Below are 17,194 nucleotides of genomic sequence, written 5' to 3'. Positions count from 1 at the left end.
AGTGGTGAACATCAGTCAAGAAGAGATGAAGAAAGACCAAGAAAAGTCAATGAGAACACTAGGCATGGTCGGGCAGAGAAATTTGACTTCGGGCGGGCTCGGGCGGGTAATTGTCCAAAATTTTCGGGCTCGGGCAATCTCGGTCGGGCATCAAAATCAGTTAATGAAATAAATTTTGAACATAAAATAGTCGTACTTAAGTTTGCATTGACAAACCTGAACTGTTTTTATTTATTTACTATACCGCACTGATATGAAAGTTAAACATTAAACTAAAAAATAGAGTGCATATTAATCTTGGAAATAAAGTGCTTATTAACTAAATTGTGTTTGGGTAGCTGCTTGAAGGTTCATTGTCACTGTTGATTGTTTGACCTACACTTCCACTGGTATCCATTTTGGTAAAATAATGACATGAATTAAATAGAAACAATTCACAACCACTTTCTGTAAATGCCACGCAACTACAATGTGTGTAATTAAAGTCAGCTTATAATCCTTCTCGCACACAGCAAGCAGATCCACCGGCCTTGAACACTACTTTGTGACTATTGAGCAGTGAGCATCCGCCGTGCGTACGCGCGCGTGTGTGTGTGTGTGAGAGAGAGAGAGGCGGGCGACCAGCTGCATCGCTAGTCAGCCAGCGAGAGTAACGGTAAATGTTGACCTTGACCACTTCCGCTTGCTGCAGGGCTCGCTCTCTTATATCTGTCTCCCCCTCCCACAAACACACTTGCTGACCGGGCACCTTCTTTATCTTATCTCTCACGCACACTCACTTCACCGGCTGGTGCCGGGACGGCGGCGGCGTGGCATGTTCCTGCAGCTTCCGCGCGTTCCAAAAAAAAGAAGCTTTGTTTACTTGCGCCGTGCGGTATTGCCGTTTTCCAAGGTGCCCGATATTTTCGGGCACTGAAATACCCGCCCGGAATTTCGGGTATACTTGATACCCGAAACACTGCCCGAAATTTTGGGTACCCGACCATCCCTAGAGAACACAAAGAGTCATGAAGAAGGTAAAAGGAGAAACTATATGCAGTCCAGACGAGATTCAGAAGAACCAAGAAGGGATGAGGAAACAAGAAAAGACAAGGAAGAGCTGGGAGAAAATGCAGTATGAACAAGTAGCTGCGAGAGAAGGAATAGAAAAGAACAGGGAAGAATCAAGCAAATCATTAGAGGGTAATAAACAATACTCTAAAGAGTATCGGGCCCGTCCAAGCAACGTCCGGCCCCGCTCGGGCAGCTGACCAAATGACATGCCGCATCTGCGACGCAGAAGTGCCACAGGGTGACGAGAGAAGCTACAATTTCTGCTAGAGAGGGATAGCTGGTGAGGCTGTACAGCCAGCAATGGAGGAAAGGTAGGCGGCCTAAACTTCGAGTAGCATGGGGGACACCCAGGAGGAGATGCACTACCTGTTTGGGACAAACAGGTTTAAGGAGGGGACAATGTTACGAATGCGAGAGATCAGACCGCAATGCCAGGTTCGGAGCTGGCCGGCAGCCCTGCACGGTCATGTGCGGCCCGTTGACGCAAGTCATGCCACGCGTGCCTGGCCACATTACAAGTGTCGTCGCTACCCCCCTTCTCCATTTAAATCATGCCTACCACCAATGAAGGCTGCATGAGAAATCCAAACATCTCCTAGCCTTTGTCATGCCATGGAGATTGTGTGAGTGGAACAGAATACCGTTCGGAGTTAGGTTAGATTCTTGAACCCTTTTGGGAAAGTTTGTACTGAATTTCATGGATATAATCTATAGCTAAAGCTTAGAAGAACACGTAGACCACGTACTTAATGTATTGACAGTTTTCGTGCTGCAGGGCTAACTATTAATCTGGATAAGGTGAGCTGGGACAGATGCATGTTAAAGTGCTATGCTTTATAGTACAAGAAGGAGAATTATTGCTTGATCCTAACAAGATTGCTCCAGTCTTATCGTTTGGTGTCCCAAAAAATTTTAAAGTTGTTGGTAGATTTTTGTGAATGGTTGATTGAGTATTGTTACAAACGTTAGCAAGGCCACGTCACGCGCAGGTGCAGAGCAATCTGTACTTCATCACATGCCGCCGTAACATGAGATGTGCTGTGCGCACCTGGGTCGCTGCTTTATCTCCCTCCAGCCCTCCGCTCGGCACTGTTAGTTTGACATCCGAAACCTGCCAGCTGCGGAGTTATGCAAGCCGCCGACACATGATTTGGAGATATTTCTGCCGTCGAGACGGCTCGCGATGATGCGACTGGCCACGGCCGCTCTCGTGAGTTCTGGAATTGCGCCGGGGCCTATATATATGCCCGAGGACGCCAGTGGGAGTCAGTTCGGAGAGTTCAGTCGGGAGTTCTCCCGCGGCGGAGTTTCCGGGCGATAGTGCCGCGGGTGCGGCAGAGTGGCGAAGTCCTTGGACGAAGGTTCCAGGGCAGGGAGTGAGTGAGTTCAGTGGAGTCGGGAGTTTTCCCGCGGCGGAGTTTCCGGGCGATAGAGTCGCGGGCGCGGCGGAGTCCCGAGCGAAGTTGCGAGCGAGGAGTCGAGCGGATCCTCGGCGAAGGCAAGTGTCGGCGGTGGCGGAGTGCTGCAACAGAGTCCCGTGGCGGAGACCCACGAGGGGTGCTGCGGCGAGAGTTGCGCCAGAGGTGCGGCCCAGCGAGGTGTATGGAACGAGTGACTGGGGAATAGACCTTTCTTTAAGTGTAATTAATTATTTGCCATTTTAGAAGATTTTTGTAAGTGACATAAGTAGTGGCAATAAATAAATCTGTGTAGTGTAATAAAATCTTTAATTGGGCTATCCTTTCAAACCCGCGGTAAATCGTAACAGTATTATTTTCTGCCTTACTTGTTGGCCATGGTTGAACCTCTGAACCGTATAAAATAAAGAGAGTCGTGTTTAGGAGGGGAAGGACAGAAAATTCTTCGGAATATGATATTTGAATATTATCATAGATCATATTTCAGGAGTCATTTTGGACACGAATGTACATTAAACTCAATAAAAGAAAGTTTGGCCCGACACTGAATCTAATATTAGAGAGAAAGTAGGCAGTGTGTTAACTGTCGAAAAATTAAAGTTCACAATTCTAGGGAAATGGGTATACATGGATTGCTTTGGACTGCTGTCCTGTTCAAAGAGAGGTTACACCAGTTCTAGTCTATGGATTTTTGAAGTTTGTAATCACTTTTGGGATGAGGAATCAAAAGGCTGGCAGTGTGGTGAACATTCTGACTGAGAAATCTTTCCCGATTTTTGGGTCCCCGGTTCAAATTATAACTGACAATGTGAAAAAAGTTATGAGGCAGAAAATGCATATTTTAGCTTTCAGCTGAAAGAATCAGCTTGATTGATCAGACTAGCCCCTATAGAGACACCAGTAATTGGGTCCAAATGTAAAATTGAAAGATTGAAGGGATGCTATGGGCTTAGCACCCAGAATGAGTGGAACCTGAATGTATTCAAATTAAAGTTTCTAAAAACATTTTTTTGGCCAGTTCAAGACACCTTAGCAAACATTAAAAAAATATGAATGACGAGCCGAGAATGAAAGAAAAGAGCCAAAACTGACCAGGTTAGGTTGCTGCGATACTTGAAGGCATACACTCCAGAACATTTTTGGAAACAGAGAGCATAGGAGAGAGAACTTGAACGAGTCTTTGGAAAGAAGACTGAATAACGGTAGCAAGCGGCCTAACACAGTGAAGGGCGGTGTAGATTAGAGTATATTCACTTCTTCTGGGATGAAAAAGTAAGAATGCTTTCTAGAATAAACATGTATTATATTTTAAACTGTATAACATAGTTTATATGATAATGCTTAGCTGCACAGCCACACTATGAACAAACACAACACAGACCAGTGTCTGGTGCAACAGCCCAGTTGTGCCAACACAAGATCACTGTGACACATGCTCCCATTGGCTGCGATTACTCACTCACAATGACTGAAAATGGAACAACTACATTCCAGTCTTGCCTCTCAACTATCAACCATTAAAGCATGATATGATAACAGTTCATCACATAAATCTAAATGTAGTAACAAGGTTTAATAGAAACATTCCTAATCATATTTACAAAAAAAATTATAAAATACAACACAAATAATTCATTAGTAAAAATGCATTTTTTAGAGAGACATTTTCAAGAGAACATCATGCAGGAAGTTTTGAAGACATGCATATATCCACACTTATAAATATTTTAGCTGTGTACAAAAGTACACATATTGATATGGTAGAGTACACTTACGTAACTCCTTACGAAGAATATCACAGCTGGAAGAGACAAACACAACTGAAACTACAACATGAAAATCTGGTAGCGAACCACGGCACAAAGAGTCTCTAACGCACGTTCACGCCGAGTGTAGAGCACACTTGCTAACTGATCGGTTGATGTGTATCACAGCACACACAAGCATACATCATACCACATAGAGCATGGTTGATGCATTACAGTAGTCTAAAAACACACACTTTACATTTAAATTGATAGCTAATCATGCCATGTAATCAGTAAAGCCTAATATTGCCTGGAATCATTCATAAGTATTTCAGGCTTTCTTGTTTAAGTTTACAATACTATAAGTTATTTATAATATTGAAAAATATATTTTTTAACTTATTCCCCCTCCCCCCTTATTTTTAGACATCAAAATTATTATCTCATTGCTACCACAACTAAATGGTGTTCAACTGAACAAATTCAGGTTAGATTCAATAATTCAATTTACATTGTTTTCAAGATGCACAATATTGCCAAATTTTGGAATTTGTAAAGAATTTTTTCAGTTTCAATAATATTATAAAACATCTTATTATACACAAAATTAAAAAAACAAAAAAACTTGAAAACTATAGAAAGTACTATGTTTCTTGCATGATAGCTGGTAAAAAAGCATCTTGACCATGACTATGAAGAAAGAACCAGTTCCGTACAGACTAGACTGTTCACACATCGCGTAGCTACACTTGTACATCACTAATCCTGGCATGGTAGGTGGACATTAAAGTTCCAAGCACAAGCTGGTCGGAACAGGAGAGTAAAAACAACTGCGATAGGAATGTTGGTGGCCAGGCACCTGTGACAGCATAGGCCGGGTGTGAGGAGACTCAGGCGGTCTGCTGGCAGCCGGGCACCTCGGCCAGAACGGGCCGGGTGTGAGGAGACTCAGGCGGTCTGCTGGCAGCCGGGCACCTCGGCCAGCACGGGCCGGGTGTGAGGAGACTCAGGCGGTCTGCTGGCAGCCGGGCACCTCGGCCAGCACGGGCCGGGTGTGAGAAGACTCAGGCAGTCTGCTGGCAGCCGGGCACCTCGGCCAGCACGGGCCGGGTGTGAGGAGACTCAGGCGGTCTGCTGGCAGCCGGGCACCTCGGCCAGCACGGGCCGGGTGTGAGGAGACTCAGGCGGTCTGCTGGCAGCCGGGCACCTCGGCCAGCACGGGCCGGGTGTGAGGAGACTCAGGCGGTCTGCTGGCAGCCGGGCACCTCGGCCAGCACGGGCCGGGTGTGAGAAGACTCAGGCAGTCTGCTGGCAGCCGGGCACCTCGGCCAGCACGGGCCGGGTGTGAGAAGACTCAGGCAGTCTGCTGGCAGCCGGGCACCTCGGCCAGCACGGGCCGGGTGTGAGGAGACTCAGGCAGTCTGCTGGCAGCCGGGCACCTCGGCCAGCACGGGCCGGGTGTGAGGAGACTCAGGCGGTCTGCTGGCAGCCGGGCACCTCGGCCAGCACGGGCCGGGTGTGGGAAGACTCAGGCGGTCTGCTGGCAGCCGGGCACCTCGGCCAGCACGGGCCGGGTGTGAGGAGACTCAGGCGGTCTGCTGGCAGCCGGGCACCTCGGCCAGCACGGGCCGGGTGTGGGAAGACTCAGGCGGTCTGCTGGCAGCCGGGCACCTCGGCCAGCACGGGCCGGGTGTGGGAAGACTCAGGCGGTCTGCTGGCAGCCGGGCACCTCGGCCAGCACGGGCCGGGTGTGGGAAGACTCAGGCAGTCTGCTGGCAGCCGGGCACCTCGGCCAGCACGGGCCGGGTGTGAGGAGACTCAGGCGGTCTGCTGGCAGCCGGGCACCTCGGCCAGCACGGGCCGGGTGTGAGGAGACTCAGGCGGTCTGCTGGCAGCCGGGCATCTCGGCCAGCACGGGCCGGGTGTGGGAAGACTCAGGCGGTCTGCTGGCAGCCGGGCACCTCGGCCAGCACGGGCCGGGTGTGAGGAGACTCAGGCGGTCTGCTGGCAGCCGGGCACCTCGGCCAGCACGGGCCGGGTGTGGGAAGACTCAGGCGGTCTGCTGGCAGCCGGGCACCTCGGCCAGCACGGGCCGGGTGTGGGAAGACTCAGGCGGTCTGCTGGCAGCCGGGCACCTCGGCCAGCACGGGCCGGGTGTGAGGAGACTCAGGCGGTCTGCTGGCAGCCGGGCACCTCGGCCAGCACGGGCCGGGTGTGAGGAGACTCAGGCGGTCTGCTGGCAGCCGGGCACCTCGGCCAGAACGGGCCGGGTGTGAGGAGACTCAGCATGGTTGCTACAGAAATAGAATCTTAGAATTCCCTGACTTTTCCCTGTTTTCCAGAAATTTAAGAGAAAAATTCCCTGACTTTTTTATGAAGTACATACCATAAATATTAACGTGCATATGATTAAATGTTATATAAAAAATTCAATATGAGGTAAAATAAGGTTTTTTTATTGTGTTATTTTAACGGCAGAATTGTGAATGTGTTTTTTTTTTTTTCCTTCGACATGGCTCTTCGGCTCATATTGCTGAGTTGAATACTTTTGTAGCACAAAAAGCAGTACGCAGAATTTATGTTTTCAGCACAGCAGAGGGTTTGATATGCTGAAACTGTGACTCCTTGAGCCAATTCTCCTTAAAAGTAATTTTCTTCGACATCTCTAAGCTAAAAAAAAGTACATAATATTTTCAGGTTAGGTTAAAAAATTATTTTTTATGAATTCTTAAAAAAATATTACTACACAAATACAAAAACTATTACAAATTCACACCTAGCAATATAACGGGCCAACTTAGAGAATTACAATAGCAGCATTACAACATGCAATACTCTTACATTCTTACAATGTTAACTAACGATTCTGGGGAAAAACATGTTCAGTTATGCATATTTTTTATACACAATGTAAGTGTCACGCAACAGAACTCACGGATTAAACGGTTGGAAAAAAAAAAGTAATTAAAAAAATAGTTTAAAAAAATGCAAAAACATAACCGCACACAAAAGCCACGTGTTTTCGTATCAGCTTGGTAGTTTTCAAAATGAGAATTGGTATTGCTTCTTTATCAAAATGCACTTTATTTTCTTATGATCGCATCAAAAACTAACTTCACCTGAAACAACGCCTTTAAATTCACGTAATAAGCTTTGTACTCATCTTATTCCACGTGAAAATAGCCTTCAAAAGATAAACGACGTCATGCCCGTTCTGTAACTCACTGCATGGAACGGAACAAAACACAAAGTCTCAAGGGCAAATTAAAAAGGATCAAAACACGAACAAATGAAGGCTGGGTTCGCTAGTGAACAAACGAGTGCCTGGATTGGCCAGAAGTTATAGTGGGTGGTTGTAACAGCCTATTGCAACGGACAATCGTAGACCAAGTAAACAAAAAGTTGCAGTTGCCGTGTTCCTTAAGCAGCAGCCTTTTAGCGGAGTCATTCGGTATCGGTACGAGCGCATCAAAACAAAGCTTTGTTTGAATTATAAGCAACTTTAAAATTTCCAGAATTCGTAGAATTTTCCCTGACATTTCCCGGAATTCCCTGACCATTTTAATTTCCCTGACATTTCCTGGTTTTCCCGGTTTTCTAGTCCTGTAGCAACCATGCTCAGGCGATCTGCAGGCAGCCGGGCACCTCGGCCAGAACGGGCCGAGTGTGAGGAGACTCAGGCGGTCTGCTGGCAGCCGGGCACCTCGGCCAGCACGGGTCGGGTGTGAGGAGACTCAGGCGGTCTGCTGGCAGCCGGGCACCTCGGCCAGCACGGGCCGGGTGTGAGGAGACTCAGGCGGTCTGCTGGCAGCCGGGCACCTCGGCCAGCACGGGCCGGGTGTGAGGAGACTCAGGCGGTCTGCTGGCAGCCGGGCACCTCGGCCAGCACGGGCCGGGTGTGAGGAGACTCAGGCGGTCTGCTGGCAGCCGGGCACCTCGGCCAGAACGGGCCGAGTGTGAGGAGACTCAGGCGGTCTGCTGGCAGCCGGGCACCTCGGCCAGAACGGGCCGAGTGTGAGGAGACTCAGGCGGTCTGCTGGCAGCCGGGCACCTCGGCCAGAACGGGCCGGTGTGAGGAGACTCAGGCGGTCTGCTGGCAGCCGGGCACCTCGGCCAGCACGGGTCGGGTGTGAGAAGACTCAGGCGGTCTGCTGGCAGCCGGGCACCTCGGCCAGCACGGGCCGGGTGTGAGGAGACTCAGGCGGTCTGCTGGCAGCCGGGCACCTCGGCCAGAACGGGCCGGGTGTGAGGAGACTCAGGCGGTCTGCTGGCAGCCGGGCACCTCGGCCAGCACGGGCCGGGTGTGAGGAGACTCAGGCGGTCTGCTGGCAGCCGGGCACCTCGGCCAGCACGGGCCGGGTGTGAGGAGACTCAGGCGGTCTGCTGGCAGCCGGGCACCTCGGCCAGAACGGGCCGGGTGTGAGGAGACTCAGGCGGTCTGCTGGCAGCCGGGCACCTCGGCCAGCACGGGCCGGGTGTGAGGAGACTCAGGCGGTCTGCTGGCAGCCGGGCACCTCGGCCAGCACGGGCCGGGTGTGAGGAGACTCAGGCGGTCTGCTGGCAGCCGGGCACCTCGGCCAGAACGGGCCGGGTGTGAGGAGACTCAGGCGGTCTGCTGGCAGCCGGGCACCTCGGCCAGCACGGGCCGGGTGTGAGGAGACTCAGGCGGTCTGCTGGCAGCCGGGCACCTCGGCCAGCACGGGCCGGGTGTGGGAAGACTCAGGCGGTCTGCTGGCAGCCGGGCACCTCGGCCAGCACGGGCCGGGTGTGAGGAGACTCAGGCGGTCTGCTGGCAGCCGGGCACCTCGGCCAGCACGGGCCGGCTGTGAGAAGACTCAGGCGGTCTGCTGGCAGCCGGGCACCTCGGCCAGCACGGGCCGGGTGTGAGGAGACTCAGGCGGTCTGCTGGCAGCCGGGCACCTCGGCCAGCACGGGCCGGGTGTGAGGAGACTCAGGCGGTCTGCTGGCAGCCGGGCACCTCGGCCAGCACGGGCCGGGTGTGAGGAGACTCAGGCGGTCTGCTGGCAGCCGGGCACCTCGGCCAGCACGGGCCGGGTGTGAGGAGACTCAGGCGGTCTGCTGGCAGCCGGGCACCTCGGCCAGCACGGGCCGGGTGTGAGGAGACTCAGGCGGTCTGCTGGCAGCCGGGCACCTCGGCCAGCACGGGCCGGGTGTGAGGAGACTCAGGCGGTCTGCTGGCAGCCGGGCACCTCGGCCAGCACGGGCCGGGTGTGAGGAGACTCAGGCGGTCTGCTGGCAGCCGGGCACCTCGGCCAGCACGGGCCGGGTGTGAGGAGACTCAGGCGGTCTGCTGGCAGCCGGGCACCTCGGCCAGCACGGGCCGGGTGTGAGGAGACTCAGGCGGTCTGCTGGCAGCCGGGCACCTCGGCCAGCACGGGCCGGGTGTGAGAAGACTCAGGCGGTCTGCTGGCAGCCGGGCACCTCGGCCAGCACGGGCCGGGTGTGAGGAGACTCAGGCGGTCTGCTGGCAGCCGGGCACCTCGGCCAGCACGGGCTGGGTGTACACCTCGCACCACACAGGACAGTGGTCACTGGCAGCTCCGCCCCATGTCCAGCCGGCTGGGATGGCCAGGTGACGCAGTCCGTGGCGCACCACCTGCCACTCTCCTGCAACGCAAATCACCGAGCTCTTTTTATCGTGCCACTGCTTCCTTCCGGACATGCAACTGACCTTAGCCCATAACAATCATACAAACACACTGTACTTTCAGGTGCTGTTAAGATGGGTGACTACGATTTAAATTAGAAATAAGGCTGGTAACACTTGCCTCATTATTTTTACTTTGTTAAAAAAAAATTTTTATGACTTATACTTAAGAACTCTGATTGTATACTTGATGTTTTTTTCTGGTTTCATAGCTTGTTATTTATAGTTTTATACTTATTGGAAACTATGAAGATTAATTTTTACTTTATAATTTGTTTTTAGTTTCTAATTTGGCTTTATTTAACTTCAAACTTTGTGTTGGCTCAAGGAGTTTGCATTGTCTTACCTTGTCTTTTTATTTGTATACTTGACACACTAGGGATACCTATTTTACTTGAATCTCATTGGACAACGCGGAGATTAGGCACGGGGTTTGTAAGCCAGTGGCCATTGTCTGTGCCACCTCAAGTTCCTGATTTGCCGTTTCAGTGCCACCTACCAGGCCATGACCACAACCCCTAATTTTTTGTGTTTCACCTCCACCACAGTTTTAATGCTACGAAGCACCCACTTTTACTAGGCGTGGCGATCTTCCCTCAGGAGCTGTCATCTCCCGCGTGCGATACAAAGTCTCTATCACATCAGTTTTTCTCCTCAAAAATTTTGCAGAAAACTGTTAGGATGGATATAGACACGAAGTAGGGGAGTGCTGTCTCCCTTAAAAAGCAATTCCCTTTCAAAATGTATTGTGTTAGTTTTTTTTTCTTCTTCAAGTTAGTTTGTGGATTTGAGTGTTTCTCCAGCACCCGAGAACATGATAAATTCTCTGCTACCCACCACATTTCGTAAGATTTACTTGTATTTTCCACTTTCCTTTTTGGTTTCTATTTGCCTTTTTGAACTTCAATTTTCCTCTAACTCACTACGCATGATATTTTTTCTGCGTAGTGTGGGTCCAACTCTTCCGATGGTCAGCCACTAAGTTCTCCATCCTGACGCTGGTCTCTACAGGAACGTTTTCCAGCCCGTTTTCCTTCAAGGCTTGCATTCTATCGCTGGCCACCACAGGATGAGCTTCATCGCTCTGTGGCTGGCCAGGAGCTAAGTCTCCACAAATTTTTATTTTTATTTATTTGTTTTAACATGCCCACCGAAGAGCATTAATCTTTTATGATGGACACGACACAAATGGACAATTACAAGGTTATCACTGCAAATGTATGGACTCCACCTCCATCGTTATCATAGCCGGCCGGATTGCCACACATGGCCAAAGCGTGAGACGTATAAACATTTTATTATGAGTCCTTATTTTGTACGCTTGTGCGCACTGTTGGTTTGCTTTAAACTGAAGTGCGACCAACAAAACATAAGTGTGGCCTTCATGACATTCTGCATGCTGTAATACTTCCAGTTTTGTCTTAAATACTTGAACACTATGCATTACGCTCTCACTTGGTAGCCATGATTTCAATATGATTTTAACTGCAGGTGCTTGTGCACGTACAGTTATCGGCAGAGGAATGGGCAGATGTTACTTTGTGTTTATGTGTGCGAGTTCCCTGCCACTGGCTAAACTGAAGTTCATCACAACTCGGTATGTGGTTGGGCGAAAACAGTACAACCCGGTGGCATATGCGCGGACATAAAAACATTTGATCCTTTACACTCCATAGCCGCAACTTAACTTGCCATAGCTGATATTTGTACAACAGCTGATAGTGGAGTCAGACCTGTGTGCACATCTCTTCCCCCCTTGCATAGCTAACTGTGTGCCACGGCATATATGTTGTTTACAGAGTTGTAACAGATTTCCTGGCATCATGCTTAACTTTTCTTTGCTGTGGCAATTTCATGCTAACTGAAATTTACATACGTATTATTCAGGGACTGGAAGTAACGTGTTACTAGTAACGACGTTATTTGTAACAGTTACTTTTTATGGTAATGATCGTGGTAACGCAATATATTAAGTTTTCTGTAACTGTAACTGTAACTGAATTACATTTTTCTGCCTTAAAGTAACGATGATTTCTGTTGAAAAAACTCCAAAAATTTTATTTTATACTAAATAATATTCTTTCATTTAACTGTTTTGCATGGTACATTGATATACATGAAAAACATGGAAATTTATATATTTTTTTCTGACTTCTGAATTAGCTCCATAGATAGAACACTGAGCTGACTGCAGCAATTTCCGCTAACTGGTACAGGTCATCAGTGAGCAGAATTAGTTCCAAAATTAAAATAATTTAAATTTCTCCTTTGGTTGTTTTTAGTAAAAAAATAAATAAAATAACACATGCGTGTGCAGCAGCCACAAGCGTTATAAGTAGTGGTGCACCGATATGACTTTACCGATTACCGATTCGATTACCAATTATGAGAGCAATAATCGGCAGATACCGATTCAGTTACCGATTATAATGAACAAATTTTTTTAAGTGTAATAATGCACACAAAAATTTTTATTCCCATGTGAATTTAATTACAAGAGTAGGTAAAATTGAGAATACAGTTATAATAACAGTATAAAAATATATAAAATACACTATTAAGTCATTGCAAAGTGTAAATTAAATTAACTTCTATTTATATTTGTTACTGTAAACAACTTGAACTACAGTCTAATAATTGTAATTTACAATGGTTAAGTTTTTGTTGCGGAAAACTAGCATTATTATCGACTATCACATAAGGTTGCATCGAGAAATTACCGTTTAACAATGTAAACATGTTGCTATATTTTGTTCACTTGAGTTTATAGAAAAAATGTTTCCACACTTCACTTTTTTTCTCCCTAGTCACCATCTCACTATAATTATATAAAAGTGACTCAAAACCAATTCTAGCACATGTGATTTTATTAATGTTGACTTAATGTATAAAATTATAAATACTTTTTCACTTTTCACGTCACATACAAATAACACAACAACGGATAATGTTACCAAAGACGCCCATAACGAGTTTGTAAAACGCAGTGATAAACTCTGAAAGGTATTGGGACCACGATTTTGAATCGCTACTACGACTCGAAAAGATCGATTCTCATAGAATCCACTGCAACTGCTTGTGGTATTTTGATTGCGTGCCATCTATTTTACGTCTCTGGCTATAGGTAATGTACAAGGCCACTAAACAAAAGACAAAACAAAAGACGAAATGTAAATAAACGTGTAGGAAAAATGTATTTTTTATTGTTAGAGGCAATGAGATTTATTAAACTTAACGAAATATCTGTAATCTTGATATGACGGAGTTAGATGAATTTTGTAATATATACAAATATTACCGTATTTCGTCCTTAAATGTGAAACAAAATATTACACGGTAAAAACCTGCTTAATTACGCCGGGACGTAGATGATCGGCAAAGTAATCGTTAAGATAATCGCCGATTACGATTAATCGGTAAGTACCCATAATCGCCGATTACGATTAATCGGTAAGTACCCATAATCGCCGATTACGATTCATCAGTATCCGCATCGGTGCACCACTAGTTATAAGTGTAACTTCACAGACTGGTCATAGTTCTACGTCGGCTCACAAACGTACGCTGGTACTGCCATCTGTGTTTTCGACAAGTAACTTGAGATCTAAAATATAATATAAAAATGTACAATTAAAGGGGGTTCAGTGTTAATGTTAGTACACTACAATTACAGGTACATGTAAGTGTACATGTAATGTGCACTTAGCACATTCACAGTCACAAGGCCTCAGTGTCACCATAGAGGTGCAAGTGCCGAACAGCAACGCAGTTAATACCACACACTTCCACAATGATGTGAGTACTACACTTTGTTAGGCTGCTCTTTGTTGAGCTCTGATGACACCGTTGCCTGGACTTACCCACCGGCTGTGAGGAAGTTTCACTTCAGAAAGATATTTACTGTTATGTTACAGGTAGATCTGTGCTATTGAAGCACAAGATGCCTGGTGAATTGCACGAAGCTGTAGGATTGGAACAGTCCAGTTCTACAACATAGTGCTCTAGCACTTCTCACTGGCAACCTGCCAGGTGGATCTGGTATGCCTTTTAGCGGAATCTGTAGTTCCAAAAATTATGACTCAGCTTTATAATTACATTCAAATTTTCCAACAGCCATGCATTGAAAATAAAGATCAGATCAGAAGACTCGTTAGAAGCAGAAAATATTGTGTGAATGCAAAACTTCAAGAAAGTCGTACAAAATGGAATTCCCGTGAAGTCCTGAAGCTTGTAAGGTTAAATTTTCCTAAATGCAGTAACCAAGAAACAGCAAAGAATGAAACAGTTCTCTGAACTAGTGTGATGCTGAAGAGGCAGCACAATTGCAGCTCACCTGTGAACTGCAGCTGCATCTCTGGGTTCAGGAAGATGTTGTCCGCCAAGGGTCGGCTGGCACAGCCGCTGCTTGTATCCGTGCTCATGGGCGCAACGCACTTGTAGCGCAACCTCTGGATCTCGTCCGCCCCTGCAACAGTCCGCGGTGCACACCGTATCAAGCCTACTGTCTTCTCCACTCCATACTGTTGTTACATGCGAGAATTCCCCCATAAACTTTTGTGAACGAGACTAAGTGTGAGCCGAGCATTGCCGCCTGGTGGCAGGCCTCCCCCGCTAACTTGTACCAGGGCCACGCAGGCCAGCTACTAGTTGCAGAAGTTAGCTGCCTGCTTTTGGCTGGACATAATCGTCACGTGTTCGTGTGGCGACAACAATGTAGAACAATCCAGAAGGAAAAGTTTGCTATCCTTGCTGAAGGTATAAATAGGGGACCCTAGCAGGCCAGTGAGAGTCGACCAGCTACTGAAGACCTCCACGCCTTGTACAGCCAGTGCTGACTAGTCTTCGAAGCCACGTTCACGTTGCCCTACACAGCACTGAGCCGAAGTCATCCAATGCCATGTTGCTGGAAGAAGTACCACGATGAATTCTGTATTGGCGAGGCATCAATGCATTCTTTATTAGATGGACTTAGCCATCTCCGAGCCGGACGACTGCGGATCAAGGACATAGAGCGGATCTACGTCAGAAGATAAAGAATGTCATAAAGAGTGGTTGCAGAAGTTATGAATGTAATGTAATGGTAGGTATAGTGATCGAGGATATTCTGTAATAATTGAAGCGGAGTTATATTGTAAAACTGTTAGAGAAGAAGTGTGTTGTAGAGGTAACTCTATGCTAAAAGAAAGACGTCTCATCGAGAAGGCAGTAAGAAGTCTCGTCTAGTGAGTAAGGAAATAATGGCGAACATAAGTTAGATTGGCTGGCTAAGGAGCAGCAGCAGCAGAAATGTTAGTGCTTTATGTTATGAGAACAATTAACACTATTCAAGACTTAACAAAAATGTCAGCCAGTCAACTATTTTTGGTGTTGCGTGAAAAATACAATTTCTTGGTATTAACGGTTTATGTGGGCTAGAAGCATTCGGCGCAGTTGCAAGTTTACTCACTACGCAGGTAGCGGAGTGCGTCCAAAGAGTTGCTGGACCTGGGGCATGTTGGCAACGAGTCACCGGGGTCATCTTCCGTCGAGAGCTGGCCAGCGAGCAGGCTACTAGCATACCTGCCAACTTGGCAAGGACACCATCAGTAAGATTTGAAAAAACACTAAATTTTGGCGTAAATCCAACGTGATGATTGAATCAGTGTTACTCAAATATGTTCCCCAAGTCCAAAAACATTCTAAACGCAACAATATTTAATGCATCAGGGTGTCTACCAGATCTAGTAAAGGAAATTCCCTGATTTTTCCAGGTTTTCCAGGTCTAAAACTGAACTTTTCCAGGTTTTCTGTAACACAATTACGACATTCCACAAAACTGAAAAAACTGCATAACAGTACATTGACGGGTTTCAAAGTATTTCAACTCACTTAAATTAGTAAAAAAAATACCTTCTTCCAGACGTGGCCAAAGTGACTCAATTGATGGCAAATAAAACATGCTGCTACAAATATTTCACACACTTACTTTTGCAAAAACATAAGTAAAAGGAAGCTCCCATCAATTTCGCAGTGACTCAACTTTTGCGTCTATTGCACTTGCTTCAGAACGAGCCAAATCCAACACTCGAGCCTTCTTCAACTGCAATTACTTGATCTCCTCTTCAAATCTTCTTTTTCTGCCTTCTTCTTGTCTGTAGCTTCCTTTTCTTTTTGTTTTGTTTGCAGGGCTTCCTTACGCCTACAACTAGCATTTCTTACATACTGTAACATGGACTTGGTGATATCAACATGCTCTACACCTCCAGAACGTTGAACAAAGTCGTACATCTGTCTTTGTGCGATCAGTATTGCTTCCTGCAAGTTTTCAGTCAGCAAATTAGAATTTACTGAAAATCCTCTTTCCAATGATGCATTTCCATGGGAAAGTAGGTACCAACATCATCCTCACAAACTTTAGAAAGCCTTTTTTGGCAGCAATTGTATATGCCTTAAGAAAGAGCATCCACAAGTGATCAAGGCGCCAATCTTCTCGAGAAAAAGACGAGAACAGTGCTTCAGAATCTTACGAGGAACATACCAACTGATATGATCACTCAATGTTATCAGCTTCTTGTCCTTATAGCCACTTGTTTTGAAGACAACATTATAAACTGTAATTCACACACTGTTTCCTCACAACCGAATTTAAAGCCACAGACGGACATAAGCAGGAAAGTCCCTTGGTAAGTTTGTACTTCAGTGGACTTTTGTCTTGAAGTTTTTTTACCATAACCTTTAGACAAGTCCTAACATCATTTTTCAGTAACAGGACAGAAAGCACATGCTGCAGTACGTACGTCAGCAGGATAACAGACTACAGGGTGTCTACCAGATCTAGTAAATTAAATTCCCTGATTTTTCCAGGTTTTCCAGGTCTAAAACTGAATTTTTCCAGGTTTTCTTTAACACAATTACGACATTCCAAGAAACTGAAAAAAATTGCATAATATTACATTGACGGGTTTCAAAGTATTTCAACTTATATAATTAGTAAAAAAATTACCTTCTTCCAAACGTGGCCAAAGTGACTCAATTGATGTCAAATAAAACATGCTGCCACAAATATTTCACACACTTCCTTTTGCAAAAAATAATTAGTAAAAGGAAGCTCCCATCAATTTCGCAGTGACTCAACTTTTGCGTCTATTGCACTTACTTCAAAACGAGCCAAATCCAACATTCGAGCCTTCTTCAACTGCAATGCCTTGATCTCCTCTTCAACTCTTCTTTTTTCTGCCTTCTTCTTGTCTGTAGCTTCGTTTCTTTTTGTTTTGTTTGCAGGGCTTCCTTACGCCTACAACTAGCATTTCTTACATACTGCTCTACAC

At 46.7% G+C, this 17,194-nt stretch overlaps 3 protein-coding genes across 4 annotated transcripts in view; 2 read left to right on the top strand and 1 right to left on the bottom strand.

Moving 5' to 3' along the window:
- Positions 1-1,481: 1,481 nt before the first annotated feature.
- LOC134536434 (collagen alpha-2(I) chain-like) lies at positions 1,482-6,495 on the top strand. Its single transcript, XM_063376149.1, has 6 exons — positions 1,482-1,521; positions 5,129-5,271; positions 5,361-5,389; positions 5,477-5,561; positions 5,709-5,909; positions 5,941-6,495. Exons 1-6 carry the CDS (start codon positions 1,482-1,484, stop codon positions 6,493-6,495), a joined length of 1,053 nt encoding a protein of 350 aa, XP_063232219.1.
- Positions 6,496-7,833: 1,338 nt separating this feature from the next.
- On the top strand, positions 7,834-9,686 carry LOC134536433 (collagen alpha-1(II) chain-like). The gene is made up of 10 exons (XM_063376148.1): positions 7,834-7,936; positions 7,973-8,117; positions 8,205-8,341; positions 8,436-8,580; positions 8,668-8,754; positions 8,842-9,100; positions 9,190-9,216; positions 9,306-9,334; positions 9,422-9,508; positions 9,596-9,686. Exons 1-10 carry the CDS (start codon positions 7,834-7,836, stop codon positions 9,684-9,686), a joined length of 1,110 nt encoding a protein of 369 aa, XP_063232218.1.
- LOC134536703 (endonuclease/exonuclease/phosphatase family domain-containing protein 1-like) overlaps positions 8,086-17,194 on the bottom strand; it is a 57,271-nt gene continuing 48,162 nt past the window's right edge. Inside the window, exons 11-12 of one of the 2 annotated variants that reach the window (XM_063376572.1) lie at positions 14,221-14,352; positions 8,086-9,847 (exon numbers count right to left, since the gene is read on the bottom strand). In XM_063376572.1, the coding sequence (XP_063232642.1) occupies positions 9,693-9,847; positions 14,221-14,352 (287 nt within the window). In that variant the 3' untranslated portion in view covers positions 8,086-9,692. The remainder of the gene's footprint in view (positions 9,848-14,220; positions 14,353-17,194) is intronic. The other variant, XM_063376571.1, reaches the window with a different exon arrangement.

This window comes from Bacillus rossius, chromosome 11, assembly GCF_032445375.1.
Source record: "Bacillus rossius redtenbacheri isolate Brsri chromosome 11, Brsri_v3, whole genome shotgun sequence".
Classification (NCBI taxonomy): Eukaryota; Metazoa; Arthropoda; class Insecta; order Phasmatodea; family Bacillidae; genus Bacillus; species Bacillus rossius.
The sequence above is the reverse complement of the archived record's forward strand: the minus strand, read 5'-3'. Positions and strand labels throughout refer to the sequence as shown.